Source organism: Camellia sinensis, chromosome 4 (assembly GCF_055761805.1).
Source record: "Camellia sinensis isolate YWXY chromosome 4, ASM5576180v1, whole genome shotgun sequence".
Lineage (NCBI taxonomy): Eukaryota > Viridiplantae > Streptophyta > Magnoliopsida > Ericales > Theaceae > Camellia > Camellia sinensis.
Window position 1 is genome coordinate 160711355 of NC_138964.1, and position 24801 is coordinate 160736155.

At 31.9% G+C, this 24801-nt stretch overlaps 1 protein-coding gene and 1 long non-coding RNA gene across 4 annotated transcripts; both read left to right on the forward strand.

Moving 5' to 3' along the window:
* The first annotated feature begins 8400 nt into the window (after positions 1-8400).
* Positions 8401-24438, forward strand: LOC114263728 (uncharacterized). Of its 3 annotated transcripts, none has more exons than XR_014327756.1 (15): positions 8401-8586; positions 8675-8828; positions 9789-9879; positions 10020-10104; positions 10513-10597; positions 11107-11176; positions 19067-19136; positions 20547-20592; positions 20864-21110; positions 21213-21418; positions 21556-21630; positions 22531-22600; positions 22770-23118; positions 23918-23997; positions 24106-24438. XR_014327756.1 is itself a non-coding variant. In XM_082866723.1 (15 exons), the coding sequence occupies exons 2-15, from the start codon at positions 8695-8697 to the stop codon at positions 24182-24184; spliced, it is 1419 nt and encodes a 472-aa protein (XP_082722849.1). In that variant the 5' UTR covers positions 8401-8586; positions 8675-8694; the 3' UTR covers positions 24185-24438. The 3 variants fall into 3 exon arrangements, 2 of the variants coding, with proteins under 2 accessions (XP_082722849.1, XP_082722852.1); XM_082866723.1 differs by having other exon boundaries at positions 22770-22850; XM_082866726.1 differs by having other exon boundaries at positions 10528-10597; positions 22770-22850.
* Positions 14904-15494, forward strand: LOC145789633 (uncharacterized). The gene is made up of 3 exons (XR_014327757.1): positions 14904-15035; positions 15144-15188; positions 15359-15494. It is a non-coding gene; the product is annotated as an uncharacterized LOC145789633 (long non-coding RNA).
* Positions 24439-24801: the final 363 nt, after the last annotated feature.

Sequence of the window (24801 nt, forward strand, 5' to 3'; positions counted from 1 at the left end):
TTATATATTATATAAGTAAAAAAGAGTTTTTAATTTTTTGATTTTAACTAAAAAATATCTTCCACAGTCCTCATTCAAGCAAAATAATAATAATAATAATAATAATATCCCCTGATTTATAATTTTCAAATAGAAAGTATATAAAACATATAAAATAAAAAATAGAAAGTATACTAATTCATTTTAAAATTAAAATTTCGTCTTTGGTGTTCTTTTCAATCTCTACGCATTTCACCATTTTATCGGAAATTTCCTCTACCCCTATCGTACTCCAGCTTGGTAGTTTCCACCGCCTGTCCAGGATTGAGCTCTGAGATTTGACGACAAACTTAAAAAGCCACCTACATACGCTTTACGCCCAATCATTTCGGATAATTTGAGTGGTAATAAATATGGAAAGCATTCCATTAATTTTAATTTTAATTTATAATGATTTATCTCATAATATATAAATTTTAAATAATGATCTATTTCGTGATTTATCTAAATATCTATGTATCTATGGAGAGATTTATTAGAAAATCCTTTTTTCAAGTGTTTGTATCTCAATTAATTCATAAGATATTCTTGAATAGCAGTAAGTCTTATTATTTGAATACTTGATCTATCAAATCCTAATTCTCATTTTTAAGGTATTTTATGGACATTTTTACCCTTATAAATATTTTTTAACGGTTAGCAATTTGGTGATGTAAATATTTATATTTTACAATGTGAATATTCACATTTATATGTTAACATTCACATTTATGGTGTTAACATTCACATCACGAAACGTTTATACTGTAAATGTGAATATTATTAAGGGTATTTTGGTAAATATGTCACCCATAGGACTTATTAGATTATAAAAAAATAATGTGAATTAAATGGAACATAAGTAGATGAAAATAGATTTATGAAAAAGTGCTCCATATCTATATACTATTATAATTGCAAAATATTGTCATTTCATTAAAGTTGAAAGTTGTAATTATTTTTTCTCATTTTCTTTATTTTGTTTAATATTTTTGTTAATACATGTGACAATATGATTGATTTATAAATTAATTTTATATTCTTAAAATAAAATTTTAAATTTGGATTCTTACTTAAATTATGTTACTATAATTGGAATGAGATCAATATTTATTTCTTAAATTTTGTATCCTTCATTAAATTATAAAATAAAATTTCAAATTTAAATCTTTCTTCAAATTATATTACTTTAATTAGAATGAGTTCAATATTCATATATATCATAATGATATGTCATAATATTATTGGTCTAAACATAATTTGTTTTAAATACATGTATTCAAATTATTAATCGCTATTATTTATTTATTTATTTTTTAATTTTATAAAAAAATTATATCCTTCTAAACTATAAGGACTTGAACAATAATATTTTTAATATATATTTTTTTTAAAGAACAAAACATAATTTTTTTAGTACGTACCAAACATGATGTATTTTGTTATATATATATAATCTCAATTGTCAATTAAAAAAATCAAAATAAAGTATAAAGGTATCTTTGGCTCAAATTGATAAAAAGTTACTTTACTAAAATAAATTAGAAAGAAACGTTAATTTATTTATTTATTTATTAAGAGTGATAGCTCGTTAAACCTTTTTTTATTTAAAAAAAAAAAGGTTATAGATGATAATTTATTGTTTATCTATAGTTATTTTCAGATTAAATGAAAATAACATATTAAATTTTATTCTTACCTTTTTTTATTTCAAATACTTTTATTTTGTAAGAAATTTCTTTTTTATTCTATTTAATATTTTATTGTAATTTTTAAATTAAAAAGAATTTCTAAAAAATCATATTTAATTTATTTATGCCATTATAAAAAGTAAACCTTTTTAATATCAACTTAGTGCTAGTTTGGGAAGTGCTAAATAAGTATATTTTTTTACTTTTTACGAAAATATGTACAGAAAAGTAGAAATGTAATGTGATCTAAAAAAGCTAATTAAGTATATTTTTTTTTCCTTTTTACGAAAAGATGTGTAGAAAAGTAAAAATGTGATGTGATCCAAAAAAGATAAAAAAAAAAAAGGCAAATTACACTAATAGTCCCTATAGTTTGGGGCTCGAGTCATTTTAGTCCCTGACTTTTCAATTGTGACACATTTGACTCTGAATTTTGAATGTTGTTTCAAATAAGGACAATTGAACATACATTTGCTTAATTTTAATGGGAAAATCGTCAATTTGATAAAATATAAACTAATTTGGCAAAAATAAAATGTCAAAAAAATATTTTAAAATTTTAAAAAATTATTTCTACCCACCAAAGATAAAATAATATAAAATTGATAAAAATTACATGATTAATTTTTAAAAATTAATTTTACATGATCATTATCTAAATATATAATAAAAATTAATTTGGTAAAAAAAAATTAAATGTCTAAAAGATTTATCAATTTTATATAATTTTATCTTTAGTAGGTAGAAATAATTTTAAAAAATTCAAAAATAATTTTTTGACATTTATTTTTATCAAATTAATTTATATTTTATCAAATTGACGAATTTGCCCTTGAAAAATATAATATTATCTTCAATTGTCCTTATTTGGAACAAGATTCAAAATTCAGGATCAAATGTATCACAATTGAAAAGTCAGGGACCAAAGTGACACAGACCCCAAACTATAGAGACCGTTGGTGTAATTCACCAAAAAAAAAAAAAGTGAGATAATATGACACTTCTCAAACAACTCTTATTCGATGATCCTTTTCTAAAAGGTATATTTTTTTATATATATTTTCAAGAAAAATTCTATTGGAAATCTTAAGCATATTGCCTTTTTTCTTTTGTTCATTAATATTAACCTTTTTATTAATGGAAAAATTACTCATAAGTCCCATTTTGAAAAATGTTACTCAATCTAGTCCTGAGTGTTTTTTTATAAACCATTTAGTCCTTTTTTAACATCACAACATCATCATCAAAACAACATCAAACATTAAAACATCATCACTATCAACAAATATCAATCAACATTCGAACATCATCACCAATATATTCAAACATCATCAATAGATTGATATATACATAGATATACCAATAGATTCATATATTTATTTATATATATATATATATATATATATATTGCTGGAGAGAAGGGTTAGGGTTTGAGTTGTTTCACATACATGATGATGATGGATGATCACTCGAATCATGAGAGGCGAAACGGTTTGCTGTTGCCGGAGACCTGTTCGCACTTGACGGAGTTCCAACATCAATCAACATTCGAACATCATCACCAATATATTCGAACATCATCAATAGATTGATATATACATAGATATACCAATAGATTCATATATTTATTTATATATATATATATTGCTGGAGAGAAGGGTTAGGGTTTGAGTTGTTTCACATACATGATGATGATGGATGATCACTCGAATCATCAGAGGCGAAACGGTTTGCTGTTGCTGGAGACCTGTTCACACTTGACGGAGTTCCAATCGCGGCACGGTATGACGCCAAACCGTTGTTGGAGACCTGTTTGCACTGGACGGAGTTCCGATCGCGGCACGGTACGACGCCGTTCCGAGCTTTGCAAGACTGCCTTAGGGTTCGGCCGATAAAACCACTTCTCTCTGTGGGTTTTTTTTCTTCTTCCTTTTATTCTTCAAGAAATCTGAACGAACTGGTGAACTGAAATTGAACCAGTAGCAGAAACTTAACAATGGGACATCAATGAATCTGATGATGTTAGATTAATGAATATGATGTTGAATGAATAATGTTTAATGTTCTAATGAATTTAATGATGGATCTCGAGCAATAGTTTCAATTTTTTAAAAATAAATTTGATGTTTGATGTTTGATGAATAATCCTGATATTTAATGGTTGTGTTTGATGTTTGATGAATAATGTTTGTTGTTTGATGAATAATCCTAATGTTTAATGGTTGATGTTTGATGAATAATCCTAACGTTGATAATGTTTGATGTTGGATGAATAATTCTAACGTTGCTAATGTTTTCACCGACATTATACGGATAATCCTGACATTGCTAATGTTTGATGTTTGATGAATAATGTTTAACATAAAAAGGCCTATAGTAAGCTTTTAGAGAAATAGAACCTATTAGTCCATCAAAAAACCTTCGGGACTAAATGGGTTAACATTATCAAATTTGGGATTTATTGGTGCTTTCCCCTTTATTAATTTTATTTATTATTTTAAAAAAATAGCAAATAATTTATATGTTTATATATATAATTTTGTTTTGATTGCTCAGGTTATTTAGTGTTTCTGCCCAAGTTCACTTAAATTTAATTTGAATTTTTAAATTTCTGCATAAGTTCTTACTTAATTAAAAACTTTATTGTTCAATTTTTAAAAAATTTTAAGCTCGACTCAAGTCGGTTGAGTTGAACTCACTTAAGTTTGCAATTCTAGCAAGAAGGTTGAAAGTTACATAATTAAATTTGTGACAAATTAAAAAATAATAAATGAATTGTGATAAAATTGTGAGACTTAAATTGTAAATTTTAGTCTTTTTTGTTTTCATAATTTACATACAAAAATATAACTATTTATATTATTTTGTATAAAAATATATTATTAATTTTTTTACATACTGTGCATAACACAGATTACCATTAGTATCATATATATATATATATATATAAATATAAAGAGAAAGTAAGTTGCAAAAGAGGGACAAAGGAGGGGATATCAGATATTGTAGGGTGAATTGTGCAGTGATGGATTATGGTGATAATGGGTGGTAGTGGGTGCAGGAGTAGCGGTAGTGATGGCACGAGAAGTGAGGTGGTGGTGTTATTATAATGGTGGTTGTGGGGTAGGGGTAGGGTTGCTCGCAGGTCGGTTATAATCGGTGAATTTTCAATTCATTATTTGTCCGTCGGATTGGTGGATTGAAAAAAATCAATCCGTATATGTCAACCAGATTGATAGATGCGAATTGAATGGATTGACGGATGGATGTAAATCGGTTTGGCAGTTTAAACTTCTACAAATTTTGAACATAATATAACAACTTGCCAATTTTTTTTTTTGTGTGGATAAAATCTAACTCAACATAACCAAAAGATTATCAAGTAAATTGTCAAATACCAATAATAAATATATATAAGAAAATCATGCAGTATCAAAACTATTTCATTAATTATTATTTTTAATTCAAAAACTATTTAAGTTGATTTTTTTTTTGTTTTTTTAATGGCAATTTTAAGCATTCCATTTTCCATAAAAAAAAAAAAAATACTAAATATCAACACTTGCTATTTGATAAAAGGGTAAATTACAAATATACTTATTGAGTTTGCTTAAAATACAGATTGGCCCATGTGGTTTGAAAAAGTACAAATATCCCCTTATTAGAATTTTTTATTTAACAGAATTAACTAAAAAATGAAATTTATAATCGCTCTCCTATATTATAATAAAGTTACCTAAATTATTAATGAAAATATATTTTTAACATCATTTAAAACTGTTAATTGACTTGATGATTTATTAATAAAATGGTGATTTGTTATGAAATTAGAAATCTCAAGGGATGAAATGTAATTTTTAAAATCACAGAGAGCGATTCGTATTTTAATTAAATCTCAGATGGTGTATTTGTAATTTACCCTTGATAAAAATATTTTTAAATTAAAAACAAATTGAAAACATAACGGAATATCTAAACTTTTTTTTGATTGAAAACACAAACAGAATATCTAAACAAATTGAAAACATAAAATCTTACAAATTATTAGGAGTGTTCGTAGTTTGACGGTTCAGTTGCAACAAAATAAAACTCAAATCCGCTTTTCATCTAAAATAACAGTGATTTAGACCCCCTCAAATTTCAACCCCCACCACCCCACACACACGTGGCGGGTGGTGATTAGAAGAGAAGAAAAAAAAAAAAAGTGACCAATCAAAAAAGAAAGGGGTCAAAGAGGTGGGAAAAATGGGGCTCCAATCTTTATTCCATCTAAAAGGCGGATTAAAAAAAATTAATCTATAAACATCTGTGTGAATCAAAAAAAATAAATTTTAAAATTTTCACTCATTGTCCCGCATTCGTCTAAAACGTGACACATCCATTTGGTAAGTGTAGAAGTGTCGATGGACAAATATGAACGATGATTTATAAGTTGGATAGCTTAACTGTGTGATAAGAAGAGAAAGGGAAAGACATGTGAACTAAAATTTGAAATTAATTGGTGGGGTCTAAAGAAATCCGTTCGAAGAAGTTAGGTATGGTTATCAACAAATTTTTTTATTGTTTGAACAAAAAAATAAAATATTATCTTTAACGTAATTAAGAAAAAATTGTCCACAAATATATAATTATCTAAAATCCTTTTCTTTTTTTGTTACGTTACTTTGCTTGGTTCTCTTTTTTCAAAAATATTTTTTAGAAAATTTTATTTTTTTATTTTTCATGTGTGTGTGTGTTTTTTAATGAATTTTTTTAATATTTTAAGTAATTTTTTTTTTAACTTTTTAGACATGCCTAACGTAAATATGCTTAAAAAGTAAAAATTTTGTGAAAAAAATCTTTTCAAAATTCACTAAATACCAAAAATATAAAAAAAATATATATATACGAGAATCTTTTCAAAATTCAGTATATTTTTTTGTGTTTTTATGTATTTATTAATTTTTTAAAATATTTTTTCACAATTTTTTTGATCTTTAGATACATCTAAATAAGGTGCATCTAAAAAAGTAAAAAAAATGTTTAAAATTTTAAAAATATTCACTAAAAATAAAAAAATACCAAAACCAAAAAATTTAATTTTTAAAAAACTTAATCCAAAAAATTCAAACCAAACACACTAACTGTTTTTTTTTTAAATTTAAAAAATTTAAATCTGAACTTAATTGACATGTTCGATCTTGTGAATTATAAGTTATATTTAGAATATTCAAATTATTCATTTTGTAAAAAATTTCATGTAAATCATTTATTGAATTTTTTTAATAAAATAATTTTTCATTTTATCGCGTGTGTTTTTAAAAAATATATAACAACTGTACTTTTTAAATAGATAATCTATTTTTTTAAGAACAAAAGTGATCAAATTAAAAAAATTACGATTATTAAATCAATATATACGAAGAATCTTACAAAATGAACGATTCAAATCATTCAAATAAATTACAATTCCGAACATAATGATCAAGTGAAACTTGAAAGAATTCCAAATTTTTTATTTTTCAAAGTAAATTTCTTATTTAATTTACGTCGGGCATTATCTCGTTAGCCACCTAGTTAGGCCTTATTTTTTTTAGGATTTGGAAATGTTGTTTTAAGTCATAGGGCTGGATTAGGCTAATATTTTCAACCTGATATATTAATGGACTGAGTTTGAGATTTATACTTTCAACTCAGGCTGATCCGATCTGCTATTGAATTACTTAATTAATTATAATATATTAAATATATATATATTTTTATTAAGATCTAAACTTTATGTTTATTAATTATATTGAAATTTACAATTGTAGTGATATTTAGTTGAATTTATTTAAGAAGTCCTTCAATTTATATACAAAATATTTCAATTTATAATGATGTTTGTATATTTATTTAAGAAATATGATGTGTAATTAAATTTAATTATAGAATATATATATTTTTTAGGGGGCATTTTTTCATAAATATGTTTTCACTTATTTATATTTATTTAGTTCACATTATTTTATTATATTCCAATAAATCTATGAATGATATAATTACTAAAATATCCCTAATAATATTCATATTTACAATGTCAATGTTTAGTGATGTGAATATTCACACTGTCAATGTGAATGTTAACATATCAATGTGAACATTTACACGTCAATGTGAATATTTAGATTGTAAAATATGAATATTCACACTACCAATTTACTAACCATTCAAAATATATTTACAATTGTAAAATTGTCTATAAAATACTTTAAATATGAGAATTAAGATTTTGTAGATCAAATATTCAAATAATAGGATTTATTAAAATAAAAGAATATCTTATGAATTAATTATAATACAAATACTTGAAAAAAGATTTTTCAATAAATCTCCTTATTTTTTAAAATATAGCTCGATGGATAAACTTGAAATTTATAATTATTTTTTAAACCGTATTTGGACAAAAATAAAGAACCAAAGTCAACCGAACTTAAACAAACACAAGTTTTTTTTATTAAGGTCTTGTTTGGCATATATTAAAAAAGTCAAAAAATTAAAAAGTAATTATATTATTTAAATCACATTACTTTTTTACCATATTATTTTAAATCCAACTCATATTTTATAAATTTTTTTAAAATACACCTATTTAAAACCTCTTAAACCACTAGAGAATAGTGTGGACCGGGTCCGAGAAGTGATCCAAACATATAATGGAGGAATTAAAAGCAGAATTAAAAAGCGCCATGGTGGCGTAATCTGAAAGCGACTATGTGAGAGAGAGAGAGAGAGAGAGAGAGAGAGGAGGGTTTAATTGAATATTTTTCTTGTTTTGCGTAATCGATACACAGACACATCTTTAATGGCTTCCCCACTAACTTCTTCTTTTTCGTTCGCACCCTAAAATCTACCTCCGGTATTTGATTCTCAGATCGACTCTTACTATTTGCACTAATACACTACACGATTGCTTGCGTTTTTATTTGATTTGATTTTATTTTCAGTGTATTAAACCCTTTCGTTGATGCTTCGGAGGATAGCAATGTGCTGGCGAAGAGTCGCCAAGTCCGTACAGGCCCTCGCTGCTCACACCTTCCTCTTCTGTTTCACTCTCTTCCTCGTTCTCAAGCTCGATCACCTCCTCTCCTACTCTTGGTGGTCAGTATCTATATGTCTATGTCTATATTTATGTGGGTTTATTTTGCTTTGATAAATTACTGGTGGGTTTTTATAATTTTATCTTATTCGTTGTGGGTTGAATTTTTTTTCGCTGTAACAACGATGGGAACTTTTGAAATTAATGGGTTTTGTTTGAATTATCCTTGGGGAAATTGAATTGGGGTGACAAATTATGTGTTTTCCATAGAATTGCTTGTATTGTATGCATAGGTACATGTCTCTGCATATGTGTGTGTGAAATGGGTGAATTGGTTTCCCACAAATTTCTTTGCTTGTGTGTTTTATTGTATGCTTGGTGGCAAATAAAAGGATTGTGGTTAATTGCAGGGCCGATACAAGACATTTTGAGACTTAAAGCAGCAACTTAAATGTTTTTTTTAATATTGTAATAGAATTTTTAGGATAAATTATGAAAAATAACCCTTATAATCCGAAGGAGTTTCTAATTTGTTTGTATTAAATCCTGAATTTTTAGATGGAATACAATTTGAACCAATTAAAACTAATGAATAAGGGGTATTGTTATCAATCCATTGTCATCACCAGCACCTCAGCCCCAACACCTTCTGCACGCCATCACCACTACCACTTCTTCCACCCTAGCCCCTCCCCACTGCTATTACCCATAGAGAAAGAGAGTTGAAGATTCAACCAATCAATAGGTTTTAATCAACAGATTCAACCAACCAACCAATCAAAATTTAATCAACCCAATCACCAACCTTCCAATTTCAAACGGACACAATCACCAACCTTCCAATTTTCTTACAAGGAGTGTGAAAGCTTGCTGACACCTTTGAGTATCCTGAATGTTGCAACATTGATGAATTGTGTAAAATTTGTTAAAAGATTTTTCTTGTTTGCTTGAACATATAATTATTCTAATATCACAATGTGGTTTTAGTTTCTTAATAACAATGTGTTGAATTTGGTTTGCAGGGTCATTTTCTTCCCACTTTGGCTTTTTCATGCAGTTGTTGCCCGAGGAAGGTTCTCTTTACCTGCGCCATCTGTTCCCCATGGTCGTAATGTAATGCATCATGCCTCTCAATATCTTTTCTCGAGATATTCTTAACAAATACGTATTTAGTTTTTTGGATGTTAGAATTTCTCAGCTTATATTTGAATGTGCATCATGAAGGTTTCATTTTTTTTTTTTTTTTTGCACAGTGGGCACCATGTCATACCATCATTGCAACGCCATTGCTTATTGCATTTGAACTGCTCCTCTGTATATATCTTGAGAGCATCTATGGTAGGGAATCAGCACCCTGTCACTGTTATTCAATGTTGTTTTGGTGTGTTGAATCTTTGATGCATTACAATATAGTGCTTTTATTTTGTACGAGCTAATTATTTTGTTTTCCATCATTGCATATGAGTGATACCTGGGTGCCTAACTCTGGCAAGTTGGTCCAGACTCCAGAGTTCAACTTCTTTTTCACCTTGTCCTAATAAATTTTTTTGGAAGCATTTAGAAGTAAAAAAAATAAAAAGAAAGTTCAGGTTCTTGTCTTTATTCATTCATGGGAACTTCGTACCATAGGACAAATATGCTAGTTAATTTTTATTTGTAAGCTTTATGCCTGTTTGTGACTAAAACATGAATTCCTCTTATAAGAACTCTGTCTTTTTTGAATAGTAAATATGTTATTTTGTACAGTCAATGGTTTTGCAGCTGTAAACTTGAAGATTGTCTTCCTTCCGTTGCTGGCATTTGAAATAACCATCCTAGTGGACAATTTCAGGTGTTTTCTCTAGCATTAATTCATAACCATTATTCTTGTTACCTTATAGTAGATTGATTTTGGGTGTTGGATTGTGGTGTTCTCCCTATAGAATGGGGTTTGTGTAGAGTTTCCACACTAAATATGTTGTCTCCAGGTTGATTGTCCTTTATTTGATGAAATTGATAGATTAGATTGTTCAATTGCTAAATTGATTAATTGATTTGTTAGTTGATTGAATAATCAATTAATCACTTGGCATTGTCCAAAATTTCTATTAATTTGCTGAAAATTGGCCTATTCCACTGGGAACAATTTCTTAGGTGCTTAGAATTTCAAAAGTAATATTACCTGAAATCTACTATAGCAGATGCTGTTGCTGCCATTATTACTAGCACTATTAATTAATTGATTTAGCTAAACCAATGGATGTACTAATGTTTTATTCTCAAATTGTTGAAATCATGTTACTGTCTATCTTGTAAATTAATGATGGATCATTCCTATTACTAAGGTGCTTCCTTGTACAGAATGTGTAAGGCTCTATTGCCTGGGGATGATGAAAGCATGAGTGGTGAAGCAATATGGGAGACACTTCCTGTAAGTTTAGCTGCATTAGTTGATTTAACAAAAAACTATTCTTGGAATGCCATAGTCTAGTTTATGTGAATTGCTACAAAGTCATCTGATTCTTGTTTGGTTGTTCTTTCTTTCTTTTTTTCCCAATTTTTATTTTTTTAAGTTGGAATTAGATAAATAAATAAAATTTACTTTTTTAATCAGTAACAAAGAAGGAAATTTTATTAACATCAGGAAAAAGGAGAAAAATACAAAATAAGGAGGACAAGCACCCAAAATAAATAAATAAAGAAAGAAAGAAAGAAAGAAAGAAAGAAAAAAAGAAAGAAAAAGTAAACAAAAGAGTTATAGATCACAAATAATGGATCCCCTTCAATTAAAACAATGCTGAAGCTCAAAAAGAAGCCAAAAATTCCCCTTTAAAAAATTCAACCAAGACCTTCATCCCAAATTTCTGTTAATGACATCCCAAATCTTGCTTAGGAATGACAGTGTGATTTCTACAGCATATGAAGGCTAACGCGGCCCTCTAATTTTGGTTGTTAGCTGGCTTGCAATTTCTTTTGCTTTTATTCATTATTATTATTATTTTTTATTGTTTTTATTTTAATTTTAATGAAACTTTCGATCTTTGAACTAACCTGCTTATTGTCAAAACCTTTGAAGTAGCCTGAATTGCTGCAGATGAAGTTTGTACCATTGAGGGAAAATTTATAGTGGTTACTATCTATGAAGCATAGACACGACAAAATCAGCGCCGTGGCGGTGTCGGACACGGGGACACGCCGGGGACACGGGGACACCCTGGGGACACGTACGGGACACGCCATCTGCCGTGTCCCTTTAATTTAATTGTTTTTCTTGTAGGGGACACGCGTGTCCAGATCTGGACACGACGTGAGACACGGCAAGTAGGAAAAGACAAAGGAGAGAGTGTGAAGGAAGAGAGTGAAGAGAGACAAACCTGTCGAAGATCGAAGCTCCATGAATCCAGTCGAAGATCGAAGCTCCAAGCTCCATCAGTCGATCGAACACCCCAGACGATCGCGATCGACCTCCATCCATGACCTCGACCTTGACTCGCTTGTCGATCTCCATCAGTAAGTCTCTCTCTCTCTCTCTCGTCCCTCTCTCTCGCCTTCCTTCTCGCTCGCGTCTCTCGCTCTCGCTCTCGCATCGATCACGTCGATTGCTCTCTCTTGCTCTCGCGTCGATCGCCCTCTCTCTCCTCTGATCTGATTCGATTCATGTATCTATTAGGTTTAATGTATCTATTATAGGTATATAATATATATATATATATATATATCTGAGTCATGTATAATATATCTATTAGGTATATAATATATATATGTATATATGTATTTATTTAATATTAATAAAAAAAACATATCTTATATCTTATATTTTATATAATATATATACATATATTAATAAAAAAAAAGTAGATAAAATAAAATAAAATAAAAAATTAATAGAATCATATTTATTTAAAAATATAATAATTAAATAAAATAATTAACTTGTATTAAAATAAAAATATTTATATAAAAAAAATTTTGCCGTGTCCCCAGCTGTGTCCGTGTCCCTATTTTTTTAAAATTGCCGTGTCCGTGTCCGTATGCGTGTCCGTGTCCATGTCCGTGTCCGTGCTTCATACGTTACCATAGCTTGGGCCTCGTTTGGGAACATGTTATTTTAGTAAGTTTTTTGGTTAAAATATGAGGTAAAAAAATTAGTATGTTTGGAATGACTTTTGTTTTTTTACGAAAAGATGTGCAAAATGTAAAAAGAAAAGGGAATCTCTGACTTTTTTGTATAGGTTGTTGACTTTGTAGTTTTTTTAGTGACTTTTTGACTTTTAAGCTAAAACAGTGAGTTGCCAAACAAGGAAAACCTTGATGAAGTTCTCTGGTTGGGTTGCCTGAGTTTATGGCTATTCTAAAGCAACTCTCGTTGCAAAATTTTGAAGTTTTGAAAATAAAGTAAGGTTTTCCTTAGGTGTATGCCACAGTCATGTGTCGCTAAAGTAATAATTATGCTAGAATATTTCCTTATTTCCTTATTTAGATTAGATTGTAATTGATTAATTGATTGATTGATTGATTGATTGATTATGATTCCTTAATCATTCAATCATTCAATCAATATAAAAGGTGACTCCTTAATCAGTGCCTTAGGGATTCCTTTTGTAACAGTTGATTGATTAATATAAAAGGTGATGATATCATAATCATCACCATCATCCAAGCTTTGTATTCTCTTAAATTACATGGTATTAGAGCAAAAACCCTAAGAACCGTCACCCATACAGCTGCTGCCACCAACCAGCCATCACCTATCACCACCTATCCTCCACCGTTGGCCCTTGAGTCTTTATCGGAACCAAGGTTCCACAGAGCTGTTTCAGCTTCAACCGAAGGCCACTCTGGCCTAGTTGACCCTTGTGAGGGCTGTCCTAGCCTCTCTTTGTGTATTTCGGCTCCTGTGGATGAGTGTTTGAGGGCTGCCCATCTTTTGTTGCCCTAAGTTTCTTTCCCTCTACTTTCTTAAACACAGTTCAACACTAGTTTTGATTGGAGGTTTGTTTTCTCGTATTTGATTTATTTTTTTTGGGTCCATAGATGACTCATTAATCTGATTGTTATGCTCCCATAGTGGTCTGTATGTGATTCTGCTTATTCCAGCCCATTCCATTTCTCTTTCCATTATTGTGATTCGTGCAAGGTTTTTTAGGTTAAAATTGTAGAGTTCTTATAGCTGACCTAACTAGTGAATCTACCATTATTTCTCACCTATATAAAGGGGAGAGCTCCAGTCTAGTTATGACTATTACATTAGAGAACCTGAACCCTAGCCTCAAAATCACCACTGCTCTGTTTAATGGTCAGAATTATCTTTCCTGGTCTCAGTGTCTTGACACTTTTTCTGAAGAGTAAGAGGAAGATGAAATATGTTAATGGAAGAGTTCAAGCACCCGGTATTACGAATCTTGGCTATGACTAATGAGAGATTACCAACTCTTTAATCATGTGGTGACTCATTCATTCCATGGTTCCTAAGATTGATAAAGGCTACTTATCCATGGATACTACCCAGGATATTTGGGAAGCAGTCACTGTTACATATTCTCGAATGAAAATTTTCTCAGTCTTTTAACTGCGCCGGTCTATTGAGCGCTCAGTACAAGGGGAGCAGACAGTTTTCCAGTATTACACCTTTCTAACTAATGGTTGGAAACGCCTAGATCATCTCCTAGATTACAAGCCTGTCTGTACAGTTGACTCAGTTGGTTACTAGAAGTTTCTTGCACAGGAGAGGGTCTTCAAGTTTCTTGAAGGTCTCAATGTGGAGTTTAATCTGGTTCGGAGTTGTGTCCTTGGCATGGATATTCTTCTATCTCTTCAAGAGGCCTTTGCATATGTACAAAATGAGGAGAGTTGTCATTCTGCTATGTTACCATCGGCTTCTGGAGACCGTTCAACATTACTTTCAACTCCTTCTCGAGATGGGACTGGTTTGTCACTACCTCTTTCCCATCCTTCAGGAAAGGATATTATTATCTGTGATTACTGTCGCAAGCCTCAACACATTCGTGAGACATGTTAGAAGCTTCATGGGGCTCCATCAGGGAGTCGGGGTGATCGGTCTGGTACTAGAGGCGGTCTATCTGGCCAGTCTAGAGGACGTGGTTCTAATCCACGGGCCCATTAGTCTAGTGCTGTTGACACCCTTGATTCTACTTCCGCTTCAGTTGGTCCGACTTTTGATAGTTTATTTAGTATGACTTCTCCTGAGCTTGAGGATGTTTTGCGTCATTTGCTGGCCCGCCGGTCTTCTACTGCTTCCAGTGCATCTTTCTCGTCATTTGCCCGTTTAGGTAACTTAGCCTCTTCTCCTAGTGCTTTTTTTTCCCATAAGTCTTTACCATGGATTATTGATTCTGGTGCATCAGATCATATGTTTGTGTCTTCTGACATTTTCTCAGCATATAAGCCCTCTTCAGGTCGAGACAAAGTTAGGATTGCAGATGGTACTGTTTTTTCTATCTCTGGGAATGGTTTAATTCATGTTACCCCTATCTTACCTCTGTGTTCAGTGCTCCACGTTCCCAATTTTTCTGTTAATCTTCTATCCTTGAGTTTTATTACTAAGGATTTGAACTGTAGTGTGACATTTTTTCCTCATCATTATCTTTTTCAGGACCATGTCACGAGGAGGACGATTAGCAGTGGTAGTGCAAAAAATAGTCTTTATTTCTTGGATTAGCCGAACAAGCTTGCTTATCATTCCATCCAGTTCCCAACCTCTAAGGAGGATTTATGACTGTGTCATCGGCGTCTTAGGTAGCTTTCTTTTCATTTACTTAGGCATTTATTTCTGTCTGTTTTTATAAACAATAATGTGTCTGAGTTTTTTTTGTGAGTCTTGTCAACTTGGCAAACAACACTGAGCTTTTTTTGCTCCAAGTTTTAATAAAAGTTTAGTTCATTTTTCTTTAATACATTCTGATGTGTGAGGTCCATCCCGTGTTATGTCTTTAAAAGGCCATAAATGTTTTGTTACCTTTATCGATAATTTTTCTCATACTACTTGGGTGTATCTCATGAAAGAAAAAAATGAGGTTTTCTTTATGTTTCAAAATTTTTATAAAATGATTTGTACTCAGTTTGGGGCAATTGTCAAATCTTACGTTCTGATAATGGGGGTGAATACATCGATTCAGAGTTAAAGAGCTATCTTACCACTCATGGCATTGTACATCAGACATGTTGCACCAATACCTCTCAACAAAATGGGGTTGTAGAATGCAAGAATCGTTATCTTCTTAATATGACTTGCTGCATGTGTTTGTTTATGAGTGTGCCTCAGTCCTACTGGGGCGAGACCGTTCTCACCGTAGCCTATCTCATTAATCGTCTTTCCAGCCAGGTTTTGCAAAAACAAGCTCCACGTTAAGTCCATCTTTGTTCAGAGTCTTTGTTTTCCATTCTCCCTAAAATATTTGGTTGTGTCTGTTTTGTCCACAATCATTCTCCTATTCATGGTAAGTTGGACCCTCGCTCTCTCAAGTGTTTTTTCCTCGGATACTCGCCTACTCAAAAGGGGTATAAGTGTTATCACCCTCCTTCTTGTAAGTGATTTGTGTCCATAGATATCACCTTCTTTGAGTCCCAGTCTTACTTCTTGTTTTCTTCGGTGTCACAGTCATCCCTTCAGGGATAAAGACAGATAGAAAGTTACTTGGATACAAGAGACCACTTCTGCTCACCTACTGCCATCTTCTATTTCTGATAAGAGTTCAGGTAACTTTGAACCTCTTGTTGCTCTTAAGTCTACTGATATCGCTATTCTTGACACTACTGATCTTGATATTCCTATTGCTAAGAGAAAGGGTGTGAGATATTGTTTTAACATTCTATCTCAAACTTTGTGTCCTACTCTCATTTGTCTTCCTCTTATAGAGTCTGTGTCAAATGTTTCCTCTGTTAGTATTCTTAACCATTTGCAAGAAGCTCTCGCTACCTCTAAATGGAAACTTGCCATGATTGAGGAAATGAAAGCACTTCGTAAGAATGACACTTGGGAATTAGCTGAGTTACCTAAGGGTAAACGATCGGTGGAATGTAAATGGGTGTATACTGTGAAGCACAAAGCAGATGGTTCCATTAAACATTACAAGGCTCGACTTGTGGCAAAAGGCTTCACTCAGACTTATAGAGTAGATTATCAGGAGAATTTTGCACCAGTGGCTAAGATGAATTTAGTTAGAATACTTCTCTCTTTAGTAGCTAATTTAGATTGACCACTTCATTAGTTTGATGTAAAGAATGCTTTCTTACATGGTGATCTAGAATAAGAGGTATACATGGACATTCCTTCTAGTTTTGAGGATCATCAGATAATGGGTAAAGTATGCAGGTTTCAGAAGTCGTTATATGGATTCAAACAATTTCCAAGAACTTAGTTTGAGAGATTCACTCAGGCTATGTTTAAATATGGTTTCAAACAGAGTCAGGCAGATCACACTTTGTTTTTGAAACATTCCTTACGCGGTAAGACTACAACTCTCATTGTTTATATGGATGACATAGTGCTTACAGGCGATGATAGTGAGGAAATACTCATGTTGAAGAAATATTTAGCTAGTGAGTTTGAAATCAAAGACTTGGGGAACTTGAAGGGTGTGTTTGGTTTGGTTTTGGGAGATAAATTTTGAAAAAAAAATTTGGAAAGAGATTTTAGAAATTTTTTTTGGTTTGTTTGGTTGTATATTTTGAAAATAGTTTTGGAGTATGGGAGTTTGGGATGATTTGATATTTTGTTGTAGTTGAGTAGATGTATGTGAGAGAAAAAATGATTGAGAAGGAGAGAGGAAAGAGAAAAAGTAATTGATTGATGTGTAGGAGAGGGAAAGTGATTTTGAAATTTTTTTTCCAAAATTACTAAGCCAAACAAAATTTTGAAAATTTTTCTCCAAAATTACTCTCTTAAACAAACCAAACAAGGCCGAAATATTTTCTGGGAATCAAAGTTGCTCGCTCCAAGGATGGGTTTTTTATCTCACAAAGGAAGTATGTTCTGGACCTTTTGAAGGAAACAAAGATGCTTGGATGTAAGGCCTGTGATACCCAATTGGAATCTAATCAGAAACTTAGTGATGATGAAGGAGGAACAACTATTGATAAGGGGAGTTATCAACGACTCGTGGGTAAGCTCATTTATTTATCTCACTGTCGTCCTGATATTGCTATTGCTGGTAGTATGGTTAGTCAGTTTATGCATGCTTCTTATCAAATTCACTTGGAGGCTATTATGAGAATTTTGAGATACTTGAAATCTTCTCCTGAAAAGGGTCTTTACTTTTTCAAACATGATCACCTCAGAGTGAAAGGTTGTATAGATGCTGATTGGGTAGGGTTAATAACTAATAGAAGATCTGTATCAGGATATTGTACCTTTGTGGGCGGCAATCTTGTTACTTGGAGGAGTAAGTAATAGAATGTGGTGGCTAGATCGAGTATAGAAGCTAAATTTAGAATTATGACACAAGGTGTGTGTGAACTCTTGTGGATCAGACTATTTTTGAGTGATTTGGGGATGGGCCAGACAGACTATATGCGGCTATATTGTGATAATAAGGCTGCCATCAACATAGCTCACAATTCTGTTCAACATGACAGGACAAAGTATGTTGAGATTGATCGCCACTTCATCAAGGAGAAATTCACCAGTGGCATGATATGTACTCCTTTTGTGAAGTCAGGCGAACAACTTGCAGACATCCTCACCAAGGGAGTTGGGAGTAAATCATTTCATGACATTCTAGGTAAGCTGGGCATGCGAGATATGTTTGCACCAGCTTGAGGGGAGTGTTAGAATATTTCCTTGTTTCCTTATTTAGATTATATTGTAATTGATTGATTGTGATTCCTTAATCAGTCAATCAATCAATCAATATAAAAGGTGATTCTTTAATTAGCGACTTAGGGCCTCCTTTTATAACAGATGATTGATTAATATAAAAGGTGATGATATCATAATCATCACCCAAGCTTTATATTCTCTTAAATTACAAATTAAAGATGTGGATCTTGGGCCTTTTTGCTTGTCAGCTGATTTTGTGTGCACTATAAGATTTTAGAGTATTGCTTGTTGCTATTATTTTCCATAAATAAATATGATGTGCACAAGTGTGGATGTTTCTAAAACACATGCCTTTCAATGTGATGTCCTGTTTAAGTTTTGATGTAGATTTGCTATTATTTTCCATAAATAAATTCATGTGCACAAATGTGGATGTTTCTAAAACACATGCCTTTCAATGTAATATCCTGTTTAAGTTTTGATGTAGATATGCTTGATACTAATGAAGATAAGTGTTACTGAACGTCAACTTCTTGTTTTTAGCACTTTTGGGTGGCAATCTCCATGGTTTTCTTCGTCGCTGCAACATTATTCACCCTCCTTAAGCTGTGTGGTAATTTTCTATCTTCTTCGGTGTTCTTCCTCTACTTCACTATGGAATGTGCAAGTATCAATGTAGTGCATTTTTACTTCATTTCCATCTTTCACTATTTTACGCTAATGGCATTTTATTTTCAGTTTTTAGATGACATGAAGACAACTCCTCTTTCTTGATTTGGCTTTGGATTGTTTCTTGCAAACAAAAACTTTTGGTTAGAGAAAATAAGGAGAAAAGAAAATTTAGTAGCAGTCTTGGACTTTGATTTGCAAACTATTCATGAGATGATTGTGCTAGAATATGGAGTTTCATGTCTGGAAAGGTAGAGAATAAGTCACCTAATCAATTGAAATGGGTTACTGCTCAGTGAATCAATTTGCGGATTTACAAATTCAGTGCTAATTTGCACATAATTCGATGATTGCTAAGAGTGAAGTCATGGATTGCAATTTTGAGCACCGAATTTCCGGATTTGGCCCTTTAGATTGGTGTTTTGAAGTTAGCCTAGCTTGCTAACATTATTCAGCTTTCATGTTAGTTGTAGCACACCTTAGCAGTATTTTCTTATGATGACCTAATCGAGAGAGTATGACACATTGGTATAAAAGATTGTGTTGGGTGGGGGGTTATTTGTCATGTATTAACGTGCATAAAATATCTTTCTGTCTTATTGTTTAGCAATTGTTTTTAACATACAAAAAAATTACTTGATATGTACACAATAAAATAAAGTTAATGTGCTAATTGTTCTTGTCATTTAGAATTCTAATTCTTCCTCATAGACTCAATTAAGTCAGTGTGTGGGTAGTATGTTGCATGATCAAACTCTAGGTACAGTAGCTATTAAATAATCCATAGGATATCAATTTTCACTTTTTTGTTATGGGGTTTAATAAGGGAGAAACTCTCATTTTCTAAAGAGTGACAATTTTTTTAGTGATCTTGGATGATCTCTGCCAGTCCATTTTTTTCTTTGGTTTATTTTAGGTCTTACTTTGCAATTGATTTATTGGCATGCTTAATAGTTTTGTTCTTTATGGACATTTTGTTACAAGAAGCTTTTATATCTTTAAAGGATGGGAAAATCTGTTAGACATGGAAGAAGATGTTTGTTTTATAATAATTTTATGGAGCTTCAGCCCCATTACTCTTTATTCAATGCATAGAATAGACAAGGTTTGTAGAGATGCTGCTGTTATCTGTTCATATTATTTTCTAATAACAAGCACCCCCTGTTTATAAAACGTGGCATATTTAGCTTCCGTATTTCAATTGCGAACTTTTGCCCAACCACCTTACACTATATTCTGCAAGCATAATGTCATTATACCATTTATGTTTGTGTACATGCTTCATAATGTAGGTATGTTACTATTCCAACTTAATGATGCTCTGGTTTCTATTTTCTTTCAAATAACATTGTAGGTGATGTGAATGCTCTAGGCTGGTGGGATTTATTTATAAATTTTAGGTATTGTTCATATGCTTTTACTACAACCTTATCTTCATTTTTAGATTTTATTTATGTTGTGTTTGGTTGGGGATTTGGGAAGGGATTTAGAAAAAGAAAAAGGAAAAGGTGTGTGAAATTAGGTGAAATGTAGGTATATTTTATTCATATTTCACCTAACTTTTCCCTTTCTTTTTTCCAAATCCCTTCCCAAGTCCTTCAACCAAACACGGCATTAATGTTTTGTACATGAGAAGTGCTAATTATTAGGCTCTCTCCTATCTATTGACAGTGTTGCAGAGTGTTTTGCGTTTCTTGTTTGTACAAAGTGGTCTAATCCAGTTATTCATAGAAACTCTCATACACAAGAAGCTAGCTCGTCTTCTACAGCTATAAGATATCTTGACTGGAACAATGGTTTAGTGGTTTCTTCAGAGGATCAGTCCCAGGATAGAATGTGCGGTCTGCAAGATATTGGAGGCCATATTATGAAAGTTCCATTAGTTGGTTTCCAAGTCCTTCTTTTTATGTACTTGGAGGTATGATATATTTTTGTGTTTAGTGTGGTTGCTGGCTGGATGAAATTTTTTAACCATTTGGAATGTCTGATGAACAAATCTTTTAGTGGTTTCATATTTCAGGGGACACCTGCTGGTGTTAAAAACATTCCACTTCCAGTTCTTTTCTCTCCTCTTTTTGTGTTGCAAGGTGCTGGCGTCCTGTTTGCTGCATCTAGATTGGTGGAGAAAATCGTTGTTTTACTGCATAGTGGTGTTGGCACAGGAGGATATTTTATGTTGTCTTCAAAAGTACGGGAGTGCTTTGGGTACTTGCATCATGGCTCTAGGTAATGGTCAAAACATTTCATCAGAAAGCAAATTTAGAGTGCGAAGGTTGTTCACTTTCTGTGTCGATGTTAGCATTAAAGTGTGGCATTGGAATAGCAAAGTAATTCTCACTGCTTTTTGACTCTCTCACAAGCAGGCTGCTTGGTTGGTGGTCAATTGATGGTGGGAGTCGAGAAGAACGAACTCGACTTTTCCAAGGTGGGGCCTCTGGGTAAGTATTGTTTTTATCTTAAATGTTTTAGAAGTCCATGAGTTGCATTCCATTCCTTTGTGCATTTGTGATCTTATATGGTATGTGTGGCCATATTCATATTAGTGAAGGAAAAACACTAAACGAAATTAATCCATTTTAAACAAAAAATTTAAACTGAATTTGCAGGTGAATGGCTAAAAAAAATCAAAATATGTGATATGTGTTATGATTCTTTGCTAGAAATATGAAGAATTCATGGAATAAAACCTGCTTTGATAAAATTTAATAAAAAGGGTTAATTGGGCTCTACAATAACTGATCCAGACATTAGGGTTCAATTTTTTGAATCTTTCAAGGAAAATATGCAAATAAGCATAGAGATAAGAAATGGTGAAGGTTTCGTACAAAGAGGCTGATCTAATGAAGTTGTGTTGGGATGTCGTATGAACCAATCTATCCCCTGAAAGCAGAAGACCTATGAAATTGCAGTGTTGGTGTGTCCATATTATGTCATATGACTCGTATATGTGTCATGTTTTTGTCCTTCATAGTTCTTTAGTTTTTTCTTCATGGAGAACACATTAGCCGGTTGATCATGTAATACTGACACGTGTATTTTCCCATTTGTGTTGCTATATTTTATTACCTGCTACGTGCCATTTCAGACTTTGAGAGTATAGAAAGGAATGTACATAATTGCACTAGTATCAGATGATTCACTTGGAACTAAAAATGTATGATTGATTTATATACCTTTGACTACATGTTATCATTTCTTGAAAATGAGTTGTCACTTTCATGAAAATTTTAATTACACAGCATGAAATTTAACATCACTATCTGCTGCATTGCCTTCAGGACTTAGAAGAATCCTAACTAAATGGCTGATATTTGCATACTTGTTACCTAAATATGCAGTTATAACACCTTTTGCGGTTATCCTCCTGAAATAGTGAAGAAAATGCCTAGGAAGTATCTGGCAGAGGAGGTATCATATATCCTTTATTTATTTGTTATCTGTATTAAGTTGTTATTTTCTCAGCTTTCATTTTAGTTTTTTTTCCTCACCAACTGATCTCATTGCCCAATGCCAGAGTTTTAACTGTACATGCTATTGTCTGCTTTCCTATTTTTCACTTTATTCTCTTGTATTTCAGGTTTGGAGACTTCAAGCTGCTCTTGGTGAGCAAACAGAAATCACAAAATTTAGCCAGCAGGAGTATGAAAGGCTTCAAAATGTAAAATTCTTAACGTTATAGCTTCAATATGTCCCCCCTTTGATAGGGTTTTAATACCAATTAAAATACGAGTCTTTACTGTTTTACAATGTTTTACTGTTTCAAGTCTTTGGTATGCTGGTTTATAGTGTGCGTGCGTGTCTAAACATAACTTAGTGCCCTCTGGAGTTTGTTATCCATGGTCTAGAGTTGGGAAAACAAGATGTTGCTGCATGAGTATATGTGCATTGGAACTCTAAGGCTTTGAGGAGACAAATCTTTCTTGACGGTTCGTATTATTAGTAGGCTCTAGTTAATTTTTAGTTGTGGTTATGGTTGATTGAGAAAACATCATATGCATGGTTTTAAATCGTGGCATTGGCCAGAGTAAATGGACGTGGTTGTAGTGTAGCAGTATCGGGAGTGTTAGCCAATACATAATGGGAATTAGAAACCAAACCCATGTTGTTTTTTCCAAGTACTAACCAACACGTAAAAACTCATTAACCCAAATGTTTTGACCCTATTTTTCACAATTTGAGGGTTTGTAATGGTTTCTAATCAATATTATGGTTACCTAAAAGCGTGTTTTTACGAATGATACTGGTCTTTATGTTTGTTTCAAGGCCAAAAAAGTGAAAAATGTATTTATTAAGGAAATTTCACTATCTAAATTACTTGGAAGTGCTACTAAAATAGGTAATTTATAGGGATAAAGCAAATATAAGACAATATTTGTTGGTGTAGTGATAATAGACAAATAATACAACGATTTTAGTGGCTAATACATGCTTAACATAGTAACATCTCAAGACCCAACTTAAAGCTTCATACCTTATACCACAAATGAGAGTAGATCTAAGCTAGGTAGTGTTTTGGCAAGCTAGAGAGTAGTAACTCTAGAAAAAAGCGAAGCGAAGTGAGTTAATTGAGGCCCACATTGTGTGTAGGTATTTTGTTCACTCTGTCCATTGATTTGAACCATGGTAGTCAATTGAAGTTTCTCTGAAGTTCTCTTTGAGTTAAAGTAGGTTTTGTTATAAAGTTTTTTCCACATTAACACAACATTCTCTCGATGGACTTGCCAGGAAAAAGTTTTATGCAGGGTTTGCTTTGAACGAGAGATCAGTGTAGTCCTACTTCCCTGTAGGCATCGCATCCTTTGCAGGTATGTGTTAGCAAAATCTCAGCCATTTTGATTTTCGATTTTCATTTCATTTAGATTTGCCCCCTATTTTTAGTGTACAGTTATTCATTATCATCTAATTTGGTGCAGCACTTGCAGTGAGAAGTGTAAGAAATGCCCAATTTGCCGTGTCTCTGTTGAGAAACACTTACCTGTATATGATGTATAGTACCCAAACGTTCAAAAAAATAAAAAATAAAAAATTATAGAGAAATGTTCTTGTTGAAATTTTTTGCAACAGTGAGCATTGCTTTGATAATCAAAATACAGTAGTTTTTTTTTTTTTTTTTTACACCTTTGTCAATATATTACACTTTTCTTTGAGGTAGAAACTATGATTTGGACTTGTTGTAGATCTCCCCATTTCCAATATTTGTACAATTATTTCTGCTATCATTAATGAAAAAGAATGTTATTATCGAATTCACAAGTTCATGAAATGAAAGTAGCCAATTGTTATGCCCAATACTGTTTTGTTTTCATGAAACAAAACGATTTTGCTGTTTGTTTCGAGCAAGTTTTGAAGGAGCTTTTTACCAAAATTAAGCCAGTGTGGTCATCTTTGTTATATTAGTTTCCATTGTTGCCCCATGTTTTCTAATATCCTATTGTTGTTAGTATTGCCAATCTTTATTCTTGTATACGTAATATTGTGGGACCCAATTTTTTTCTTTTTCTCTTTTTATATACCATGAAATGTTGGATGGATTTATATATACCATGTGATTATTGTATGTTTTTGTTGGAGTATGCTGAAAAATTAGATAAGATTTGAAGGATTATTTT

Coding starts and splice junctions, on each gene's coding strand:
- LOC114263728 (XM_082866723.1), top strand. CDS start 8,695: ATGCTTCGGAGGATAGCAATGTGCTGGCGAAGAGTCGCCAAGTCCGTA. Junction 9,880..10,019: donor CTGTTCCCCATGGTCGTAAT/GTAATGCATCAT, acceptor TTTTTTGCACAG/TGGGCACCATGTCATACCAT. Junction 22,601..22,769: donor GGAAGTATCTGGCAGAGGAG/GTATCATATATC, acceptor CTTGTATTTCAG/GTTTGGAGACTTCAAGCTGC.